This window comes from Anomaloglossus baeobatrachus, chromosome 1 (assembly GCF_048569485.1).
Source record: "Anomaloglossus baeobatrachus isolate aAnoBae1 chromosome 1, aAnoBae1.hap1, whole genome shotgun sequence".
NCBI lineage: Eukaryota > Metazoa > Chordata > Amphibia > Anura > Aromobatidae > Anomaloglossus > Anomaloglossus baeobatrachus.
In genome coordinates, this window is record NC_134353.1 from 323,138,643 (window position 1) to 323,164,099 (window position 25,457).

At 45.2% G+C, this 25,457-nt stretch overlaps 1 protein-coding gene across 1 annotated transcript in view; it reads left to right on the plus strand.

Annotated features, from left to right (window-relative positions):
* Window positions 1–10,634: 10,634 nt before the first annotated feature.
* The window catches only part of PPEF2 (protein phosphatase with EF-hand domain 2), an 80,904-nt gene continuing 66,081 nt past the window's right edge, over window positions 10,635–25,457 (plus strand). The window contains exons 1-2 of the mRNA XM_075337468.1: window positions 10,635–10,695; window positions 20,027–20,081. Coding sequence (XP_075193583.1) covers window positions 20,051–20,081 — 31 coding nt within the window. The 5' untranslated portion in view covers window positions 10,635–10,695; window positions 20,027–20,050. The remainder of the gene's footprint in view (window positions 10,696–20,026; window positions 20,082–25,457) is intronic.

Consider the following 25,457-nt stretch of genomic DNA (forward strand, 5'->3'; position numbering starts at 1 on the left):
GTTTACATTGTACATTGTACCCTCTAAGCCTTCTGACGTCTATGTTTAAACATGTACGTAATAAAGTGGTATCGGTATCATCAGTATTTTGGATCAGTCCTATACTTTGCAATGGTAAATACAGACAGCACATGTGTTTTGGGATGTGTGTGTTTTTCACCAACCCATACATTTGTATTTGTCCTTTTCATCTGTGATGACGGAAAAAAAACAGTCATATCTCCATGTGATTTGCACAAACACATGGTCCATAAAAAAAAGACACAGACGTGTGAAAGGAACATAGATTAAAATGGGTAAGTGTTGTAAAAAAAATAAAACATGTACGTGCAACACGGATGAGGCCTAAGGTTAAGTGTCCATGATGAGTTTTTAATTAGTTTTTACGGCTAAGTATTTTTGCTGCACAAAAAAACGCAGCTTCTTACAAAGTGATGGGATTTATAGAAATCTCATGCCCACTGTGGGGGTTTTTACGCTTCATAAGCTAACCTGCAGGGTTTCAAATCCATAACATGTTCATTTCTTTGCAAGTAGACTGATTTTTATGTGTGGATTTTCAACATAGAATTGCATTAGATGCGTAAAATCCACAGGTAACAAACTCTTATGTAGTTTTAGTGTGTTTCAACCCTGAAAACACACGAACAACACATGTAAAGCACACATTACCGTATTATTAAGGTTTTGTCACAGCATAATACGAAAAAATATAAAAAACAAAGCAAAATTATTTAAAACATGACATGACAAAAAGAGACAAAAATGGCAGTGTAAAAAAATATGATAAAATTGCATAAAAAATGCAAGAATCCTAAATTATCTAATCGGTGCAAGAAATCTGCATCATCAAAAACTTACCAAATACTAATTATGGGAACGTAGCCTTGGGCTAAATTCTTCAATGAGCTTTTGGTGAGTTTCTGTGTTCACTGCCTCAAAAAGGCAGTGTCTTAAGGGGGCTTTACATGCTACGACATCGCTAATGCAAACTCGTTGGGGTCACGGAATTGGTGACGCACATCTGGCCGCATTAGCGATGCCGTTGCGTGTGACACTGATGAGCGATTTTGCATCGTTGCAAAAACGTGCAAAATCGCTCATCGGTGACATGGGGGTCCATTCTCAAATATCGTTACTGCAGCAGTAATGAGGTTGTTCCTCGTTCCTGCGGCAGCACACATCGCTCCGTGTGACACCGCAGGAACGAGGAAGCTCTCCTTACCTGCCTCCCGGCCACAATGCGGAAGGAAGGAGGTGGGCGGGATGTTACATCCCGCTCATCTCCGCCCCTCCGCTTCTATTGGGCGGCCGCTCAGTGGCGTCGCTGTGACGCATATCGCTGCCCGTCGCGCACAAAAACGCGCACCCCCGTCACACGTACTTACCTGCCCTTTGACATCGCTGTGACCGGCGAACCGCCTTCTTTCTAAGGGGGCGGTTCGATCGGCGTCACAGCGACGTCACAAATCGGCCGCCCAATGAAAGCGGAGGGGCGGAGATGAGCGGGACATAACATCCCGCCCACCTCCTTCCTTCCGCATTGTGGCCGGAGGCAGGTAAGGAGATGATCCTCGTTCCTGCAGCGTCACACATAGCGATGCGTGCTGCCGCAGGGACGAGGATCAACTTCGCCCCAGCGACAGCAGTGATAACTGGCAGCGGACCCCCATGTCAGCGAGGAGCGATTTTGGTCGTTTTTGCAACGATCCAAAATCGCTCCTAGATGTTACACGCTACAACATCGCTACAGCGGCCGGATGTGCGTCACAAAATCCGTGACCCCAACGAGATCGCTGTAGCGAAATCGTAGCGTATAAAGCCCGCTTAAGTCTCTACCATGTAGTAAACATGCATGACATTGATTCCATGAGAAAATCTGTGCTTTTTACCATTCTTTATTCAAAAAACACATGAATACAGTGAGGGAGTCACAACACCACATCCGTTGGGTGTGCCCATGGATCTTACGCCCGCTGCAGCCAAGTAGCACTATAAATAGGTTTAGCTGCTGTAGCCTGAACCCACCTGACCCACCCTCCCTTCGGGCAGTGGTGGCCATTGGTCAGTCCAGAGCAAACCATTATTTATTCCAAGTGATCATACAGTCTGAACAATAGGATTGGATTATTGGGTTTGTATCACAAATAACTAATTTTTTTACACCCAAGCTACCTATCTAATATGTTTTCCCTTGCCTAGTGACCTTAACCTGGTGCCCTCTCAATTCGACATATTTCTGACAAAACTATCCCTTTATTGTGTTCCAAACCACTCACCTACAGACATGGGGGTCAGGGTCATTTTCTAAGCCTTAACCAATAGACTGGAGAGACTAACCTTATTTTTGACTCTTTACAATGAGAGTAGAAAATAGAGACTTGAGATAATGACAATTGGTGAACATATATTTAGAAATAGACCCAATTAGTGGATTAGTGTGGAAATATAGAAATAAATTATTGGTGAGGATTGTTGATGAGAAACGAGGGAAAATCATTAATTACATTTTTACACATTGGGGATATGAGCGGACAATGTAAATGCAGTAATAAAGATAGGTTCACCATATTATCTTTGGTAATATGGTGATAGCACTTGGACCAAAAATAGTGTCATCTGGACAATCACTAATACTAAGTGGCATCTAAAATAGAATTTTAAATGTATAATTCTTAAAAAGCATATAAAACTAAATTCATGATGACCATCTATCCTACATATATAAGAGTATGGCTGAAAAAGATGATAACATGTCACTGTAATGATATAGAACTGAGCTAAAATCTGTCCATTAAAGGGAACCTGTCACAAGTTTTTTGCCCTATACGCTGCGGCCACCACCACTGGGCTCTTATATACAGCATTCTAACATGCTGTATATAAGAGCAAAGGCCGCTGGGTATAACATAAAGAACACTTTATAATACTCACCTAGAAGGTCGTTCCAGTGCACAATGGTCAGATGGGTGGCGCCGTTCTCCGGGACTGGCACCTCCCCTTTCGGTCATCTTGGTCTTCTCTATTCTGAAGCACGCGTCTACGTCATACACACGCGCCAACATTGAGGTCCTGCTCAGGGCAGATCAAAGTGCACCTGCGCAGGACCTCAATGCCGGCGCATGTGTATGACGTAGACGCGTCATGCACTGTGGCTTCAGAATAAGGAAGACCAAGATGTCCGAAAGGGGAGGCGCCGGTCCCGGAAAACGGCGCCACCCATCCAACCGTTGTGCACCGGAGCAACCTTCTAGGTGAGTATTATAAAGTGTTTTTTATGTTATACCCAGCGGCCTGGGCTCATATATACAGCATGTTAGAATGCTGTATATAACAGCAGCCCAGTGGTGGTGGCTGCAGCGTATAGGGCAAAAAACTGATGACAGGTTCCCTTTAATGGACAAACCTTAGCTCAGTGCCATATCATTACAGTGACATGTTCCCTTTAAGCAGTTGTTACAGCAAAACTTTCAGGCTCCAAGATTTGATAATCTTTCTTTAGTTCAGCCTGGATGGCCTTATTTTAGATTATTCACCCCGCTAAGAATGACCCAGTCTGGTGACCTGACCTTATAACCCTATAATACCTCTTACTTATCCCGATGCGTTTCATCTTGAGATTTAATCCAGAGTCAGGGGATCCTGTGAAGTGTTATGTGTAAAAAGTCCAGATAGTGGCTAGCATGGTCAACATTAATTTATTCTAACTGCATATATACCACTACCATATCCTGCAGGTATATTTGTCACTTTTTACGTCAGTCCCTGTTCTCACAGTTTTTCCTAACCCTGACATACAGGGATTTATCGGTACCTAGGATCCAGCACTGGAAAGCAACAGTCACAGGGCTGCTATTCGTTCTCTGCACTCACCCTGCTGTAATAATATCTATTATTCTAAGTTACAATAGACCTGTCTGTAATTTCAATAAAATATACAGTATATACGTTCTAAAATCAGCTGTAGAAATGTAGCAAAATCAATGTGCGTTTTGAAAATCTAGAATAATTTTTTGGCTCTCAACATCAACTTGTTAACGATTGCTTGTGGATAGACATGTACTTAATTCATTTTCATGTGTAACTTCAGAAATATATTATATCACCTCAGCATTATAATTATTTACGATTACTTAATTATCACTTCCATATATAACTTTTTTTTATTATTATTCCAAAGCACACTCTCTCACACAAGGTATGATTGTATTATATTATTATTATTATTATTATTATGATTATTATTCCTCTATACAACATAACTTTCAATTATTACTTTGTCATCCAAGAAGCTATCATATATTGACTTTTTTTTGAAGGTTAATACATAATTTATACTAAAAGGCTCATGAATTAATTATTACTAGTGATAAGCGAGCACCACCATGCTTGGGTGCTCAGTACTCAAAACAAGCAGGTCGGATGTTTGGATGGACTTGACTCGAGTACCAAGCATAATGGAAGTCACTGGGGAACTTGAGCAAGATCTTTCAGAAAAATGCTTAAGGCTATGTGCGTACTAGAAAGTGCCTTTTTCTTAAGAAAAATCTGAACGCCCTCTTAAAGAATCCTGCACCCACAGTAAAAAACCACACCAAAACTGCAACGAAATCCGCATGTAATTTTGCCGCGGTTTGTTACGCTTTGGTGCGGGTTTTTTTTGCAGATTTGCCGTGCATTTACCGCGGACTTTTACCATTATCTATGGCAAAAAACACAGGTACCTGCGGAAAAGAAGTGACATGCTCATTAATTCCGCAGCGAAAAATCCGCTTGTATAAAAAAACGCAGTGTGCGCACAGCATTTTTTTAAAACCTATAGGATTTGCTGGACAATAACTGCAGCAATGTTAGACACATTTTCTGCAGCAATTCCATGGCAAAATCGACGGTAAATCCGCAGCGTGCGCACAGGGCCTACAAGAGTTGTCCGACATTAGCGTAAAATTTTTTTGCCATTTATCTATGCTGTATTGTCATATAAAATACCCCTACATTTTTCTTTTTGTTTTCTGACTTTTGTTCCTCTTGAATTATCACTTTATTCTCTGTAGCCATTTTATTTACCTGCAGCTCAAGCAAACTTGACTTTTTTCTGTCCTTGGTTACCAAAACAAAAAGTCAGAGCTGGAACCGCTCGGCCTCACTGTCCAGCCCCACCCCCTGCACACTTATTGACTGTCAGTAGTCTACCCATAACTAGCAGAGGACACCATGGGCACATATAATGTAGTAATGTCCCCATCCTGTAATAATGTGCCCCATATTTGTGCCCATCTTGTAATAACTGTGCCCATCCTATAGTATTGTGCCCCATTCTTCTGCTCATTCTGTAGTAATGTCCCCTTTCTTGCTCCTCTTCTTGTAGCAATGCTCTATTCTGTAATAGTGTCCCATATTGTGCCATTCTTCACACACACAAAAAAGACCAATAGACAAATCCTTCTCACCTGTCCTCGTTCCCTCGGTGTCCTGACTACTTCTTGTGGCCGCAGCCCCCTTGCTGATCGCTGCCTGTGTAGGGGCCACAGCTGACAGCGCTTTATATCAGAGGACAGATTCCCGGGCACTGCGCAGGGACAAGCTCTCTATACAGATTCTTCAGTGATCCACTGCTGGCCTTTGTTTGACCGGCGGCTGATCATTGCAGTCGCTGTATACAGAGCTCACGTCTGAGCAGTGCTGGGGAATCTGTCCTCTGATATAAAGCACTGTCAGCGGCGGCACAGGCAGCAATCAGCAAGGGGCCACATGCCTGCAAGCCGCAAGCAGCATCAGGGGCCGCTGCTGACAGCGCTTTATATCAGAGGACAAAATCCCGGGAGCTGCGCAGGGACGAGCTCTGTATGCAGCTTCTCCAGTGATCCGCTGCTGCCTCTGATTGGCCGGCGGCTACTCATTGAAGTAGCAGTATACAGAGCTCACGTCTGAGCAGCGCCGGGAAATCTGTCCTCTGATATAAAGCGCTGTCAGCGGTGGCACAGGCAGGGATCAGCAAGGTGGCAACGGACCTGTGCGCTGCAAGTAGCATCAGGGGCCACATGTGGCATACCGACAGCGTCTTTGAGACCACTGCACTATGGAATGTTTGGGAGGGTGCGGAGGAAGGTGGGTGGGGACTCCATCCATGGTACCCGCCCAGCAGGGCGGCAACATGAAGTCGACTGTGAAGCCTGCCAACAAGCTCCTGCCCCTGTCGATGTGACGTCACAGGAAGCAGCAAAATCATAGCAGGAGCGGTCACATTACCGCTCTGAGCCGGTGGAGAGGGGCTGACAGCAGGGTAAGTAGGTAGTCGCTATCTACTTACTTGCCCCAATGTAGCCCAATAGTGAAATGACAAAAAAAAGCAAAATAAGCTGGGAAATCCCTTTAAGTTTCCCATTGACTATAAATATATTCGGTACTCGAATGGAGCCCCTCCAAGTGTACGATAGAATATGAATTAATATATCATATACCACATCTGCTACTGATGTCTACATTCTTCTTTCCATTTAATCTGTTGTACAGCTATAAAATATGTTAATTAATATACTTGTATTACATGAAATGCATTGTAGCTTCTGTGTATCCAACTTTGATTACAACCTTCTAGGTTGAATAATAAATTTTTCTGTATTTTTACAATGTTAGACATGAACACGGCCATTTGCAGTCTGTGTCACAAGGCTCCAAATATGGCTCCCTTAAAAATCTCTGGGCCTTAACTGCACCTTTATGTGCTTCTGAGGCACAGTGGTTTTCTTCCTCTCACATATTGTTGCATTGATTAGTTCCTAAAACCTTATACCTCTGTAATTTTTTACACACTTTAGAAATATTACGGAATTTAACATAGTCTTTTTTATTGCGCAATAGGTTCAACAGCACCAGCTGGAATGGGTATGTTTTACTTTCAAATTAAATTATTGAAAATAAATCAGACATGCAAAAATCAAAGAAGTGGTATGTTTACAGAGCTGACCATTCAGAGAGCTATACTAAGAAACAATTGGAGAAATGTACAATTATTTCATATTTCTAAAACCCCTGATTGTTTGGGTTTAAATTGTGCTCCTTGTGGTCAAAGAGGTGATGTCCATTCCAGACTGCACTGTTTCCACTAATTTACAATCCACTGACAATCTCACTATATCTCCTAAATTTAAAGGGACAATTACAGGACACAAAGAGCAGAGTTTGTGAGTAAGGCCCTTATCCAATTGTCTGACCTCACAAATTCAAATTCCCACGGTAAAATCTTCTAGAATGTCTTCCCAAAGGAGTGGAAGTTGTTATAGCTACAAAGGGAATAAAACCCTCATAATTAAATTGCTATGGATTTATAATGGGGTGTTGGTGAAATTTGTAGGCGTCCCAATAATTTTGTCATTTAGTATATCTCTAAGGCCTAAGCCACACGGCGAGAAAATTAATGCGAGTGGAGTGTGATAAAACATTGCATTCCACTTGGACCAATTCTAGTCTGTATGCCCTAATCGGACTGAGAAAACAATCGCAGCATGCTGCGATTGTAAAGCGAGACTCTTTTCTCTCGCACCCATTCAAGTGAATGGGGCGAGAGAAAAATCGCACTGCACTCGCGGTACACCGTTGTACCACGCGTGCAGAGAGAGAATCGCAATAGCCGGCTACGGAGGAGAGAGGGAGAGAAATCCCTCCCTCCCCTCCTCAGCGCTGGCCCTCCCCTCCTGAGAGCCGGGCCGCCCCCCGCAGCTGAGGTCCGCTCGCATGGTCGGACCGCAGTTGCAGGGATGCTAGCATGACACTCGGCTCCTGCTGTGCTGCCAGCGTGAGCCGAGTGTCATGCGAGCATCGCAGTAGTGTCCCGTGTGGACCCGGCCTAAACACCCAAATAGCGTAGGTCTCAACCATTGGTAGATTGACTGGACTCCTTAAGTGACTAAAACAAAAGGTATAATGTATATATGCCAACAAACTAAATTGCAGTTTGCTCCAGCGTTCTAATATGCTGCCCTCAGATGAGACAAGATGAATAATGTGACAGATACCATTTGAAATATATTTTTCTGATATAACACTGTATATTTGTCTATTCAAATAGTGTGTATGATAATACCTCAAAGGGGTTTCCAACAAAATACATGAATTACTGTAGTGCTAAGATATTAGTGGCCATCAGGAATCCATATTGGAAGTCTGTCTTTATCAAACCCTTTAAAGGGAACCTGTCACCAGAATTTTCGCTATTAAACTAAAAGAATCCCCTTCTGCAGCTCATGGGCATTGCTCGTGCCCACGCTTTTACCTCTGCCTCTACCATTAAGCGCATAACAGTAGAGGCAGAGGTAAAAGCGCGGGCATGAGATTATGGGTGGGTACTTGGATGACACTGGTGATCACATTCACAGCGCAGCCCATAATCTCGCGCCTGCGCAATAACATCACCGGCGCTCACGATTTGAAAACAGCGCTCAGTCCAGATAGTGCCACTGCGCATACGCGAGACTTCAAGAGCACTGTGGAAGATGTAGACAGCGGCCTCATCTATGTAAATGAACACTGGGGGAACAGCGGTAGGAGGGGGAATAACGGACGAAATACAGCCCGCCCCCATGGCCAGCAAACCTCATTACCATACCAAAAGGTAATATTTTATAAAGTAGTTATTTAGGTCTGAAAGGGGGGCCAGTAGCAAGATGAACCTTTCTAGAATGCAGCCCATGAGCTGCAGAAGGGGATTCTTTTAGTTTAATAGCGAAAATTCTGGTGACAGGTTCCCTTTAAGATAATAGCCTGCAACAGTTATAATTCATATTAGCTTCTTTTTCTGTAAGTTTCTCAGACACCTGAAGTTATAGATCACTCAGTATCACATAGTTTTCTTATCAATGTTTACTGAGAATGTGCCCGTGTTTATAGTATGGTAAAACATCTGAAACCAGGAGCCTTTGGCATGGCTCATCCGGTGACATATTTATCCAGTAGACTGACATCTGAAGAGTTGGCCACTCAGAAGAGGGATACTAAATTGGACAAATGGAAACTATAAGAGTTTGTGTAACATTTGATTACACAAGCAATTTGTTTTCATGTGAGATATAGACTGGTGAAGATTACAGCGAAGTCAGAAGCCTGTTAACCTGTGGAGGGGACGCCCATGACACCACAGTGTGGATCCCAGGAGTTTCTCTGTCTTTGCTGTTTTGCTTCTCACAGCTAATGTTCCTGGGCAGATGATGCGTGTAGCTCCTGGTGAAGTTTCTTCTTATGTAGTGTGTAATGTATGTACTTTAAAGTTGTGATCTCTATTATGCAAAATTGTACGCAATATCACACTATTTCCTATTTTCTGTAATCGTTTAATCATTATAATAAAATTAATCGCCTTCTTTAAAGACATATTCGATCCCTTTAAATACTTGGCAAAACAATTACCTATATAAAGGATACCAGCACTAGGCCCTCCATGATCATGAAAACGAGGTTCTAAATTTCCTGGCCTTTCACACTTAGCAATGAGTGGAGCACCATGGTGGAGAATAATTGATACCACCCCATTCGTGCCTCTGGAACAGATAAGGTTATTTGAGTACTGTACATATGCCAAAAACTTTACAAATAAAATGAGTTATCATACAACACCATGCTCAACCATTCGATTACAGCCTCAGTGAGGATAAATGGGGGGATCAGATGGGTCCGGCAGTGATTTTATTTCGGAACCTAAACTCTGGGGAGATGATAAACCCCTTAAAGGTTGAGAATGTGTATCAAAGCTATAGTTTGAAATAGGAAATACAAATGCTCCACAAGTGATTGGGAGTGTGAGATATTTCAGTGCATATTGACATTTCTAGACTTAATCTTATCTGATAGTTTTTACTTTATGTAAAAAAATCCCATCAAAATGTAGAAATTTGACATGTAAACAAGCCCATTTTGAGTTTTAAGCGGTAGTAGAATTCACCAAAACATTCCAGTCACCACTGCCCAATATGTTTCAAAGGACAAGACAAACAAAATCTTAGCGTGATACCATTATCACTCCATTTACTGCAATGAAAGGCAGTAAAATTAATGCAATATATAACACAATATATTTTTGAATGGTGTATAATATTTTCTTTTACTGTGACTGAGTTTTATGTATGGAAACATAATAACAAAATATATTAAAAATATTTTAATAATCCATTAAAAGGAATGAATATAAGAATATTTGTAATTGATAGTACAGAGTTCATTTAGATCACTAGATTTACATAGATGTAATATGGCTATTTATGAGGATCTGTATAATATCCCGCATGGTCATACTTAGCCAAACTTAGATTATCATGGAGTTTTAAAGTGATGTAAGAAAGGCATACAATAGAAGAAAAGGAGATCCAGGTGTTGCGGCACCTTTACTATGTCCTTCTAAACCAAGCCTGATTAACATTAATTAGAAAACATTGTTTTTTATTGTTGGTTTTCTGCTTGTCTAAGGAATAAACCAAAATTGCAAATGAGAAAAAAGGTAGAAACAAAATATAGGTAGAACGATGACCCCTTTAAGTAATGGTATCTATTACTAGTTTTATAGTATTTCTTTCTACAGCTTTCAAATCAGCAGTGTTAATACAACGCTGGTACCGGCGCTATGTTGCGCAATTGGAAGTGAGGAGGAGGTGCACTTGGAGCATCTTTCAATCAATAGAATACACTGGAGAGCAGGACCAAATTAAGGTAATATTTTCAGAACATTGTAAATTATCTTTATTAGAAAGCTATCACTTTTAGTTCATTTATATTTCCTTTCTAATCAGTGTAAACATTTACTTCTTACATCCAATTAATGCTGTGATGACCTAGATTTACAGGTATGATTTATTTAGTAGAACTTAATCTTGTTAAGAACACATTTCGGAGCCCGGATTACTGAAGACTATCTGTAGTTTGATTTAGCTTGTATTTAATTGTTATGACACCTTTTCTCAATTTTATTAGTTAAACTTGGGAAATGGTTCTTCATACATAAATTCTCCTGGAGGCCACTGTGTAATGTCTAGATGCAAAGAATGGCGAAATGGGGGAGTTGTAATAAAAATGTAATAAAAGTGATCTCCATAAGGCTTAAGAACTAATATTGTAGGACAGTCAATTCTGAATACTGGAGATATTTTTATATATAGCAAGTGAAGTAAGTATTGAATACATTACCAATTTTCTAACTAAATATATCTCTAAAGGTGCTTGACATGAAATTCTCACTTAGAGTTTGGTAACACAGGCAAAGAAATCAAACCATAGATGTCCATAAATTAAGTGATGTGTAATTATGAAAAATTACACAGGGAAAAAGTACTGAACATTTACAGAAAGAGAAGAGCAAAAAAGCCATGTAAAGTCATGACACCAGCTGAAATCTATCCAGAATTATTAAGCAATCCTGCCATTTATTGAAAAGTAATATCATCTGGTTCAACTAATGGCTTATTAAAAGGTGTTTCATTAACAAGGTTCCACACAAGAAACATCTCATGATGGGTAAAACGAGTGAGCTGTCTCAAGACCTTCGCAACCTTACTGTTGCAGAACATACTGATAGCATTGGTTACAGAATTTCTAAAGTACTGAAGGTTCCTATGAGCACTGTTGGGGCCATAATCCAGAAGTGGAAAGCACATAATTTAACAATGAACCAGCCACGACCAGCCGCTCCCCGAAAGACTTCAGACAGGAGTGAAAATAATTATCATAAGTGTTGTCCAAGAGCCAAGGACCACCTGTGGAGAGCTACAGAAAGACCTGGAATCAGTAGGTACAATTGTTTCAAAGAAGACTCAACCTCCATGGCCTGTATGCACAAGTACTCCATTGCTGAACAAAAACATGTTCATTTAAAGTTTCCTGAACAGTATTTAGACAAGCCTGTGAAATACTATGGGAATATAGTCTGGTCAGATGAGACCAAAATTGAACTCTTTGGATGACGTAATACACACCATGTTTGGAATCCATTAACACCATAACAACAGTGAAGTGTGGAAGTGTTTACATCATGGTGTTGAGGCTATTTTTCCAGCATACAACACTGGCAAACTTCATATTATTGACAAAAGGATCAATGGACAAATGTACCAAGACATTCTTGATAAGAATCTGCTGCCAATGACAACAACTTTTCAGCAAGACAATGATCCCAAACACACAGCCAAGGAAACTCTCAATTGATTTCAGAGAAAGAAAATAAAGCTGCTAGAATAGCCCAAACAATAACTTGACCTGAATCGAAAATAAAATTTATGGAAGGAGCTAAAGCTCAAAGTTTATTGAAGGAACCCACAAAACCTTCAAGATTGAATTGTGTTTGTGTGGAAGAATGGACCAAAATCACACCTGACTAATGCATGTGACTAGTTTCTCCTTGCAGGAGTTTTGAAGCTGTCATGCTCAAAAAAGATTTTTGCATGAAGTATTTAATAAATTTTGTCAAGTGTGTTCAATACTTTTTCCCTATGTCATTTCTCATTGTTACACAACACCAAAATTAAGGACATCTGCGGTTTGATTTTGATTTTGCCTGTGTGGATTGGATGGGTTGTTGCCGACATCTGGTAAGAAAATCATGTCAATAGCAGCTTTAGTAATATACTTTGAAAATTGGTGTTCAATACTTCTTTCACTTGCTGTACATATACATATATACAGCTGATGAACTAAGGGGCACTTTGCACACTACGACATCGCAGGTGCGATGTCGGTGGGGTCAAATTGAAAGTGACGCACATCCGGCGTCGCAGGCGATATTGTAGCGTGTAAAGCCTTTTTGATACGATTAACGAGCGCAAAATCGTCGTAATCGTTTCATCGGTGTAGCGTCAGTCAGTTCCATAATTTGGAAATGACCGATGTTACGATGTTGTTCCTCGTTCCAGCGGCATCACACATCGCTGTGTGTGAAGCCGCAGGAGCGAGGAACATCTCCTACCTGCGTCCTGCGGCTCACGCCAGCTATGCGGAAGGAAGGAGGTGGGCAGGATGTTTACGTCCCGCTCATCTCCGCCCCTCCACTTCTATTGGCCGCCTGCCATGTGACGTCGCTATGACGCCGCACGACCCGCCCCCTTAATAAGGAGGCGGGTCGCCGGCCAGAGCGACATCGCAGGGCAGGTGAGTGCATGTGAAGCTGGCGTAGCGATAATGTTTGCTACGCCAGCTATCACCATGATATCGCAGCTGCGACGGGGGCGGGGACTATCGCACTCGGCATCGCAAGCATCGGCTTGCGATGTCGTAGTGTGCAAAGTGCGTCACCAATTTAAAAAGTAACTATTTTTTGCATACTCACCGCTACGAGTCCTCATAGTGCACAGTTCTGCAGTTAGTCATTTTAGTATTCATGTATATATGTTGAGTGAGAAGAGAGAGCCAACAGCTATTAAAGATGAATTAGCAGGGGGGCGTGTCCTGACATGGAAGCGTGAGGACGCTGGATTCCAGAGCTCCTGCGCCCACAGCCTAATTTTACTATATCCTGCAGCCCCCACTTACCCAGGATGACCCCCAAGAAGAGACCGGGGGTAGCGCCCGCTTCTGCCTCCCCGGTGACGAGTCAGAGACCCCAGGGGAGCCTCACAAAGTTCCTGACGGCGCCGGGCTCTGAACCTCCGCAGGCGGTCCGGAGCAAGATGGCGCCGGCGGGCGCGTGGCGTCCTCCAGCGGGGGATTCCCCAGGTGCCGCTCGGCACTCTCCCACAGCCTGTGAAGCAGTGCAGGGGATCAGCGGTGGAGAGAAACGGATGACAGAGTCGGCGGTGGCACTGGACGGAGCGGGCCCAGGTACAGAGGACTGGAGGAGGGGGGAAGCTGCTCAGCCTGCCTCACAGCACGCTGCTGTGGATAGTGAGGGGGCCCTGGGGGGATCACCAGACCCGGGTATACCTGCCATGCTCTGCACACAGGGGACCCCCCCGCCCCCGGGGCACACGGAGCCTCAGGCTATATTAAACAACATGCACGCTGGCCCCCCACAGGGGGACATACAAGCCCTGAGAGAGCTTATTTTGGCCCTCCCCAGCAAGAAAGATCTGGAGGACGTTGTGGCTAGAATTGAATCCTCCCAGCAGATGGCGCTGTCTGCCCTGAGGGAGGAAATGGTGGTACTAGAGGACAGAATTGAGGCCACAGAGCAGGCTCAGGAGTCCCTGGAGAGCAGAATGGAGAGGATTGAGAGAGACTGTGAGTCATCCAATGCCCGCATCAGAGACCTTGCCCTGCTTTTGGATGACCAAGAGAACAGAGGCAGAAGAAATAATATCAGACTGAAGGGTATACCGGAGGACTGGCCCCAGGAACTCCTGCGTACTAAAGTCTTAAACATCTTCAACCAGGTCACTGATCGCCCCTCGGAGGCTACCTACCTCTTTGACAGAATTCACAGAGTCGCAAGGCCGGGCCCTAGATCTGTCCCCTCCTCTAGAGATGTACTTTGTCGTTTGCATTATTATGGAGACAGAGAAAGGATCCTACAGGGAGCTTGGTCATACGGACCGGTGGAGATGGATGGGGCCATGGTGAAGTTATTTCCTGATGTCTCCAGCCGCACACTATATATGAGACGCCTGCTTCATCCTCTCCTGCTTGGCATCAAAGAAATAAACGCCTCATATAGATGGGGCCATCCCTTCCATTTGATAGTACGCAAGGGGGACTCCGTGTTTTTGCTGAGGAGGCACTCAGAGCTTCCGAATCTTTTTGCCTTCCTGGGAATACCAGACTGCTCAATTCTGGACTGGTTGGAGTGGGAACCCCAGGCACCCCCGGGGCTGCGGAGGAGGAAGGGAGGCACCCGTTCTACTCAAAGCGGTGATCCTTGAGGGGCATGGCATGTACCGGGTGCTGCTGGGAGGAAGGAGTGGTCCAAGATGTGAGACGGAGGTGCTTTCGATGGGAGACGGAGTCAAAGAACTGGGAGCTGGGAGGCTCTCTTTCGTCTCTACGACCCCTAAGCAGGAGTCCTGGCCTTGGGCTAGTTTTTTCTGGACATAGTTTATTGTCTTAAGTTTTTGAAAATTCTATTTCTATGGCAATGTCTAGTTTAGGATCGGGGGTGGGGGGGGATGTTTTTCTTTACCGCGTTCATCCTGGGTGGTGGGGTGTGTGGGTGGTTAATCGGCTGACCCTTCCTCTCCGTCGGGGAGAGGGGTCATTTAGTGCTAATAAGAGGGGTGCGGGTCTGCGCTCTGGCAGCATGTCAGTTCTTGTCCCTATCTTTTCCTTAGTAGTCCCTGGGCTGGTCCCTGGTACTGCGAGCGGCAGTCCTGCTGCTTTTCCACTTTCTTGTTCTCTCCTCTGAACTTCTTGCCTCTCTCTCTTCCCCCTGCTAAAGGGTCTCAGCTACTTCCTTCCTTGTCAATACTTTTTCTTCCCCTCCTCTCTTTTTACCAGCTTTCCCTCTCTCTCTTTTTTTTTTTTTTTCCCCCTTCCCCTCTTCTTTCTTGGTTTATTCCTCTAGGGTCTCGCGACAGAGAATGGCGAAACAGAGGCAGGCCGAACTGCGGGTGGGCTCACTGAATGTCAAGGGCCTTCATAGCCCGGAGAAACGGTCTATCCTGCTGAACCTTCTTTGGAAAAACCGAATCCAGGTAGCCTTCCTCCAAGAGACACATTACTGTGAAGCTAAACCTTACAGACTCTCGGACAGAAGGTACCCCATTGTGCACCACTCACCCTCCCCTGATCCTAGATCTAGGGGCACGAGCATCCTCATGTCCAGTACGCTCCCTTGGGAATTGTTGGACTCTCAGACAGACGACCAGGGTAGGCTTATGATGCTCAAGGGACGCATTGCTACTCAGATATTCACATTCGTGGCAGTATACTTGCCTAATGCGGGCCAATGTCCCACCTTGCTGCGGTACCTTGAGAAGATAGAGGAATTCTCGGAGGGCACTCTGGTTCTCGGGGGTGACTTTAACGTAGTGTTGGAACCGTTGAGGGACAGTTCAAAAGGGGTGTCTGGTATGCCACACATGACGCTGCGCCGGATGAGATGGGGACTACATGACCACCAACTGATAGACACTTGGCGATTGCTGCACCCATCAGACAAAGACTTTTCATTTTATTCTGCAGCGCACGACTGCTATTCTAGGTTGGACCTCTTTTTTATTAAACATGGGGACCTACACTCTCTGGTGGATGCTTCAATTGAGTGCATATCTTTCTCTGATCACGCTCTGATCACGGTCACTCTGTCCCTTGAATGTCCCATCGGGAGGCGGGGTCAGTGGATATTGAACACCTCGCTACTCAATGAGCCGGTGACAATGCAAGAAATAAGGGAGGCCTTGACGGAATACTTTGACTGTAGTGGGGGGGAGGGGATGTCCCCCAACATTGTGTGGGAAGCTCACAAATGTGTTGTGAGGGGATTATTCATCAAACATGGGGCCCGTCTGAAAAGGGAACGGGAAGCTGAGGTTACATCTCTCCTAGCAGACATAAGGGAGTTGGAAGCAGTACATAAGGGGTCTCTGGGAGGGAACGTGGGCGCCAATCTGGCCAGGAAGAGGGAGGAACTCAGGTCCCTGTTATATCAAAAGGCCAAGGGAGTGCTAGCTAAGTGCAGGCGGCATTTCTATGAATATGGCAATAAAAGTGGCAGGACCCTGGCTAGAGCCCTCCGGACCCAGAGGGTGAGGGGCTATGTTCCTAGAGTGCACATTTCTGGCGACAGGTGGGCCACTCTTCCGAAAGACATTGCCTCCGCCTTTAAAGACTTTTACTCCTCTCTCTACTCAATAGATGGGGGGCGGTCGGAGAGGGCCAGGACGGAACTACGGCAGCGTATCCAGAAGTACATTTCTAACTCCGGTTTGAAACACCTTAAACCGGAGGATGCGGACGCCCTGGAAAGACCCATCTCAGAGGAGGAGTACTGGGCTGCAATTAAAAATTCCCCCACTGGTAAGGCCCCTGGCCCGGATGGCTTCCCCCTGCTTTACTACAAAAAGATGGGCTCCATGCTGCTCCCCCCATTTCTCTCGGCCTTTAACAATATCTCACTCTCCGAAAAAGTCCACTTGCCGAGAGACTCTCTGGCCGCTAATATAGTAGTCATCCCTAAAGAGGGTAAAGACCCTACCTCTTGTTCTAGTTACCGACCCATCTCCCTCCTCAACACAGACTTGAAGCTCTTCACCAGAATATTATCAGAGAGACTCTCTCCATTGCTGGGGGGGATTGTCCACCCGGACCAGGCTGGGTTCATGATGGGAAGGGAAGCGAGGGACAACACCACTAAGGCGCTGAACTTAATCCACAGGGCTAATTCGGAAGGGTTGCCCCTGATGCTCTTGTCGACCGACGCAGAAAAAGCGTTCGACAGAGTCAATTGGATATTCATGGAGGAGGTTCTGCGGGAGGTGGGGTTGGGGAGGATGATGCTCAGGTGGATATGCCCTCTGTATAGTAACCCCTCTGCCGCGGTCAGGGTGAACGGTCTCCTTTCAGATAGATTTTCCATTCTTAACGGCACAAGGCAGGGATGCCCCCTCTCACCCCTGATCTTTATCCTGACCCTGGAACCCCTGCTTAGCCGAATTAGAGGTAACATTGACATTTCCGGCCCTATAGTTGCGGGTTCCACCTACAAAATCGCGGCGTACGCGGACGATTTACTTTTCTTTATTACCAACCCTCGGGTCTCCCTGCCCAATTTACTGAGAGAGCTGGAAACATACTCCTCTCTTTCTAATTTTAGAATTAACATGTCAAAATCGGAGGCTATGAATGTATCTCTCCCCCAAGATCATGTTACTTCGCTACAATCTGCGTTCGGGTTTAAGTGGGCTAATCACTCTCTGAGGTACCTGGGGGTCCAGCTGGCAGCGGACAATAGCCAACTATATAAGCTGAACTGTCTCCCTCTCCTGCAGTCCATTAGAACAGACTGCGCAAATTGGGCGAGGGGTCTTTTCACATGGTTTGGGAGATGTGCAATATTGAAGATGAACATATTACCACGACTTCTTTACCTCTTCCAGGCCCTGCCAATTAAGATCCCGAGCTCTTTTTTCAAGGAATTGGCCTCACTATATACTAAATTTATCTGGGCGAATAAGCCGGCGAGACTTTCCCGTTCCCTACTGTGCAGACCTAAGTGTAGAGGAGGGCTGGGAATACCTGATATGAAAAAATATTACTGGGCCCCACATATGGTTAGGGTTCTGGATTGGTGCCGTCACTCTAGGATGAAACCATGGGTCGCCCTGGAACAGAGCTTCTCGGAGGTACATTTACCGGCCATGCCTTGGGTCGGGAGCTTTTTCCCGGCTTCTTTGAGATCTCACCCCACCATTGGCGCTACTCTGGAATGCTGTTCGAGGGGAGAGGTTCGGCGCCTCCTCCTGCCGTTGCCTTCCCCCATGTCACCAATTATAGGAGATCCGGATTTCCGTCCTGGCCTCTCGGACCCAGTTTTTCGGAGCTGGGTACAGGGGGGCAGATTCAGAGCTTACCAGATGGGAGGGGAGGGTGACTGGCTATCTCTTTCGGATATATGTGGTCTCCTGCCTCCGGACCCCCTGGGGAGATGGAGGGCCATGCAGTTGAGGCATTTCTTGAGCTCCCTTCCCTGCTTCGCCCGGTATGCTGGGCCTCTCACAAGATTCGAAAAATTGTGCTTGGGAGAGGGGGCCCTGCGGCACTCACTTTCCCTGGCATACAATTTGCTATCAGACCCGGGAGATTTGCCCACCCCGGTCTATTTGCGGCAGTGGGAGAGGGACCTTGGGACGGCTCTATCAGACACGCAACGAAACAACGTCCTAATGTTGGCACATAAAACCTCAATCAGTTCCAGAATGTTGGAGGCCAACTTCAAACTGCTGACTAGGTGGTATAGAGTCCCGACCAGACTTCATAGGATATTCCCCTCAGTCGACCCCGTTTGCTGGAGGTGTGGCTCGGGGGAGGGTGATTACGTGCACATCTTTTGGTCCTGCCCTTCCTTGCAACGGTTTTGGTCAGGAGTGAGGGAGGTAATTAGACTGGTGACCGGCACGGTTGAGACATTGGGTCCGGAACTGTTTATCTTACAGCTTTCGGAACTCCCGGCTCATAGATACAAGCGCTCTTTGCTTAGATTTCTGGTAATGGCCGCCAGTCTTCTACCCCCCCACACTGGCACAGTGGGTTTCAAGGGTTAATGACCTAAGGCACATGGAGGACCTGACATCCTCTCTCAATGACAGTCAGGAAGATTTTCGTAGGACCTGGTTCCCATGGTTGGAGTTCACTTACTCGGCGGAATACGCCAGATTACTCTAGGCTCTGGAGGAACACTCTCCCCCCCCTCCCCTTTTTTTTTTTTTTTTTTCTCTTCTCTCGCTTTCCCTTCCTCTCACTTCTTTGTCCCCTATCTTCTCCTATTCTCCCCTCCCCCCTATTCCCCTTTCTACCTCTTTCTCTTATCCTGTTCTAAATTCTTTTCGGGCTTTGCTCTCTCTTTCTATGTTCTGTATTCTATCCTTGTTGGGTTGGTTCATAAAAGGATTAAATTGGGCCTGACTCGAGCAGTTGCAGTAACTGGATATGTACAGGGGAGCGGAAGGGTGGGCTCCATGTCAATGTTAAATATTGGAAATCTGTTATTCTGCTCTTTGTGGAGCAGTTGTTATTTTGTATGTTCTCGAGTCGGTCTTTAAAATAAAGAATTTAAAAAAAAAGATGAATTAGCAAGTCTTTCAGCGCAAAATCACAATATTCAAACTAAGTATTGTTTAGGGCTCCATTGACGTGGCCATTAAGTGCACCTTCTCACTTACTTGTTTTACATCAATCCATTAGATGAGCCTGGAAAGGGCAGCTCTAAGTTTAAAACAAGTAGGTGGGAAGTGTAAGTGGAAAACAAGTAGGTGGGAAGCTATAGTGGCTGTCCTTGGTTTGAAGAGTGATTTTGTGCTGACAGGAAACTTTTAAGTCAACCCACCACTATCACATGTCCCTGCTAAATGTACTTCATCTGATATTCTCATCAGCTGCCAAATTAGATGTGTTTGTTTGTTTGCAGCTTTATGATTTTTTCAATTTCCTAATGGATCACTTTGCTCCAAACAGCAAGGAAAGTAAGTATATCTTCAGTTTTCCAAAATATATATACTGTATATATTATATACAACTAACTTCACAATACAAACCGATGTGGCATATTAACTAATCCTGGAACAATGACTCATGCTGGATAATAACTTTAGTGTATCTTGATGATCTATGAACCATAGAGAAATTGATAGTCTGAAAGCATACAAATAACGTGATCTATAAAGAAAAGACACGTTTGTAGTGAAGTTAAAGAGGACCTGTAAGCGGGATATTTGCCCCCCCCCCCCACCCATCTAAAAGCATTAGTATTGCACCCTTTAATGCTTATTATTAGAGATGGGCAAATCCACAGATATTTGGAACCAACCAACCAGATTTAAAAAAACCTCAACAACCTGGTTTGGGACAGGAAATAATCCCGAATATTTGCCCTGACACCGATCCCCATATAAGTCTATAGGGACTCAAATATTGTGCTTTAAAATGGTGGTAGAAAGGCTAAGGGGCTTAGAGCAGGAGCGTTATACTTACAGAGTCTCCCAAGCAGCTGTAACACTACTTCCGGGGCCACTCATTACACTTGTACATATTCACTGCTTCCCCAGCCCACTGGCTGCAGTCCTGTGTGACAGCGTGCATGATTGCTTGGAATGACACATGCTGTCTGCGATTCTATAGTGGTGTAAAAATATACAAATTAAAAAATTGGCGTAAGTTCCACCCATATTAAGATACCCAGCACAGATAAAGCATATGGCTACAGGCTGCAACCCCCAGCCATGTGCTTATCTTGGCTGTGTATCAAAATAAGAGGGACCCCATGCTGCTTTTTTTTTAAATTATTTAAATAAATCATTTGAAAAAACTGCGTGTGATCCTGCCAATTTTGATACCCAGCCATGACAACTGACATCTCGGAGCTGGTATTCTCAGGCTGGGGCGGCCCATGGTTATTGGACCACAGCCTAAAAATAGCAGCCTGCAGCAGCCCAGAATTGTCACATCCATGCTACAACCCCGTCACTTTATCTGGCTCATCCTAATTGCTCTGGAGCAGTGGCAATAGTGGTAATATAAGGGGTTAATCACAATTGCCACTAAGCCCTAGATTAGTAATGAGAGATGTCTATGAGACCCCAACCCATTACTAATACTGTAAGTGAAAAGAAATAAACAGAAACACCAAAAAGTTTATATTTATTTGAAACAAAATACAAAAAAACCCACCCTGTTTCTCCAATTTATTAGCCCCAAACACCCAGTTCTGAAGTAACCCACACGAGGTCCCACGACAATACTGGCTCTGCTACATACATACTGAAGTCACAGCGCACGGGCACAGAACATGATTCTTCTGATAAAATAGTGACCTCTCAATCAAAGTCCGGAAGTCGGCGATGTCAGTGAAAAGGAAGAGAGCACAGCTAAGCTGATAGTGTAGTGCCCGCTGCACTGCAATTGAGAATAAAATTTCAAGGATGGATTTCTTATAAATGCCCAAAGTATATACTACAAGCAAAGTATGAATATAATAAACATAGTGTGGTGCCCCTGACGCTGCCATCGCCACAGAGGTACTGCACCTCAGTCAGAGGTGTGGTGCCCGATCCAGGGTAAAAAAGAGGCCATCTGCTGGTTCACGCACCAAAAACTCACAGACACCCAATTATTAGCTCACACATTAGATCAGGACCGGGGCAAGTCCCATTAATGCTTAGCGACCAGTAGTCTGATTATGGCACTTAAGCCCCATGCACTGTAGCTAGATCCATCCAGGGGGTGGAGCTTAGTGGGTGGAGCTTAGTGGGTGAGCTGTCTGAGGTAAAAGGGGCAGAGCTAAGTTTTAAAAATTGGCGTTTAGGAGAGTCAGTCAGGGGGAAGGAGAAGACCGACTAGGGGTGAGGGCCCTAGGGGTCCTGCTCTGCTCTGAGGAGAAGGAAGAAAGTATCCCAGTGACTTAGGGGAAGTGTGTCATATACCCCTATAGTCACGTTTACCAGACAGTAGCTCAAAGTGAAGGGATTGGTCACAAACGGGGTCCTGGTCCCTAGGCTAGGACGACACTTCAGGACTTCCTAGTAACATCGGAGGCCAGGGTGGCTGTATGCACCTTTGGGCCACAAGCAGCACACAAATCCACTGGAAGGGGGCCACAGAGGACCAGGGAGCAAGGTAGGCAGAAATCCCTTTGAAGGTCCCCAGAGGGAGCCAGGCAGGCAGAAGTCCCATTGCTGGTCCGTGGCCCCTAGCTCAGTGCACTGTGTGTGGAGGTGCAGGACAGGAGGGAGCAAGTCAGCGCAGAGAGACGGCCAGGAAAGGGAAAACAAAATGAAGAACCAGGAAAAACAATATGAAGAACCGGTACTGGCTTCGGACTTATTCGGGATCCGTGGTTGCCCATCACTGAGGATCCCAGCATACCGTGGTGTACTAATCTGGTTGTAAACTGAGAATCGGTACAGTGAGTAAAGACTGTTATTTCAAAGCCACGGTGTCGTCTCCATTCCTCCTGCGTCACAGCCTGCCCTCATAGACCTTTCATTTAATCAACAGTTATCTCGGGGCCTCACTGCTCACTCACTCACTACTACCTGTGGGGAGTAAAACACCTCAGCTGTGCCCTCATCACCTGCCCTGGGAAACCCACAGCACAGCGGCGGCTCACATAGCCGCAAAAACCACAGGTGGCGTCACGAAATTTAACAATCTTTAAAGATACAACTCCCATCATCATCCTCCTTTATTATAAAGACACCGCTAGGGTCACGGAGCCGGACCCCGTCACCGCAGACGTCCCCGGACCAGTCCTGCCCAGTTCCGAGTACTCCCGGCCCTGGGCTGGGCGTGTCATTTACAAGGGCTTTACACTCATGCCTTTAGTTAGGAATCGAACATCCGGCTGACAGGTCCCCTTTAAAGGGGTTCTCCAGTACTTGGACAACCCATTCTCATTACCGTTGTTTGCCCCAGTTAAAAAAATAAACTTATACTTACCTATGGTGCGGCCGCATTTCAAGCGATGTCTAAAGCCATGTTACTGTGGCCGATGTGACATTGTTATTATCTGTCTCCCTGCCTTCAGACATTTGAGCACGATGTGAGCGCTGCTCTGACTTCCTTTTCAAGCGTCCGGAGGGCGTGGAGAAGGAAGCCAGTGCTGATTGGTTGCGAGGCTCGTGTCTCATAACAATGGTCACATGGGCACCAGGATCGCCGCTTCAGACATTGCTGGAACCATAGCCGCGTAGGAGATGAGTATATGCTTATTTATTTTTACAGGGACGAAGAAATGAGAAGCAGTTGTCCAAGTAGTGAACATCCCCTTTACCTTACATCTCATTTCATTTTACTAAAAGAGGATAATCATTATATATAAATTGAATATATATTTTGTATTGGTAGAATATACATCACAGTTTGTTTCATACAGTTAGCTGTATGCAGAAATACAGCAGCAAAGATTTTCTCTCCTGTTCATTGGCTACCTGTTGTAATTTCAATTGCAGAATCTCTACCAAACCTCTACATTAAAGTATAGTGTGGAGACACAAGGTCAGTGGGTGCTCTCGTCCGCTGGCCCGGCCGCCTTTAGAAAGACAGCATGACCCAGAGCTCATCCCAACTGAAGGCCGATCTCCTTAACCGTGGGCGGAAGACTACTCAGACAACACAGGATGAGGGAATCACAATATTAAGACTTTATTGGATCCCCAAACAATTAACGGCACATAGCACATAACCAGCAAAACACACAAATGTAACAGGCAACAGAGTCTCACCCTTCCGCTGGCTCACCAGGGATTAGTTTGTTCGTGCATCGGGGTTTCCAGGGCCAGCTACTCTGAGGAAAGAATAGTGGCAAGCGTAGGAAGCTTACTGAGCACAGCAAAGTCTGTAGCCAGGTGACCAAATTGTCCCAACCTGGGTTTCTTCCTTAAGTAGTCTCTGGTATGATGATATGATATAATCCTGGCAGCCAGAGTCGAAATCCCTAGACTGTGGTTATGGTCTCCAATCGAATCGGAGTCCCTAGATTGAAGACATGTAGCCAAGTGATCCTCTAGTCGGAGCCAAAATCCCTAGACCGAGTCCACAAGGCATCCTGGTTCTGATCCCCTAGCCAGCTCCTAAGAGCTTAGACTGGATCATGCAACATCCATTAACTGGTGACTCCAAGAAGTCCCCTTTTATAGCCATAGCCTTCCCTTAGTATATACTGTGCCCTTATCGGATTGGTTGTACAAGGTTGCTTCTCTTATTGGATGAATTTCAAGCTATATTCAAATATCCAGAGACAAGGGTGAGACAGGTAAGTTACATCACATCTAGCAATTCACTTAGTAATACAATGGGAAGTTCGCATAATTGATTTATCTGGGTGTCTGGCCTTCAGTGGCCAAAACAATTACATGAGTGAACAAAACTTCAATACTAAACTCCCAAGAGTCTTGTAGAACAATGAGGGATTATCCCCCATCTATAAACAAAGTGTCTTCATGTCTGGCTGAATGTTAAGAACGTTAACCCATGCTAGGCACTCAGAGTCCATGTCGTTACATTTCTCCCCCTTCTTAATATTAGACAGACAGGATGGGCTTCCGATCACCCTTCTCCTCTTGTCGACATTGTCCTTTTAAATGGTGAGGTCAGCAACAGAGGCTTGCATTTGTACACCTCCCCCTGATTACCTCCCCCAGGTTGAGCAGCTATATTGCAGACAAGCACTAAGGTGGGGTCCGTGAGTTGGGCTTCCCTGAATTCCTTACGATCTATCTTCCCCCAGTCAATGGCCACAGTTGGGTCTGAGGTACTCACATACGTTGGATCTGAGGAGGAGGCTGAAGATTGAGGAGGAGGGTTCCCCTTGGATGGGTTGGTAGAAACACCTGCACAAGGATGGTGTTTGGCTTGGCTGCAGGTGATGGCGGTAACAACTGGCTGGATAGTCCTTGTCCTAGGTCATTCTCCAAAATGACTGGTGTGAGCAGGTAATCCACAAGCCCCACTTCCACTTCCCTCTGGGTGGTATCCGAAACAACAGGCTTGGTGGGGCCATCCATGAACCCGACTTCAATTTCCTCCTGGTTAGTCCCCGAAATAACAGAAGTGGGGAGACTATCCATGAGCCCTACATCAACTTCCTCCTGGTTAGTTCCCAAAATACCAGGTGTGGGGAGTCTGTCCATAAGCTCCATATGGACCTCTTCCTGGTCAGACCCCAAAATAACAGGTGTGGGGATGCTGTTCATAAGCTCCACATCAGCCTTGCTCTGGTCAGTCTCCACAATGACAGGTATGGGGAGGCTGTTCACAAGTTCCACATCAATCGCTTCCTTGTTAGTCCCCAAAATACCAGGTGTGGGGAGGCTGTTCACAAGTCCCACATCGATCGCTTCCTG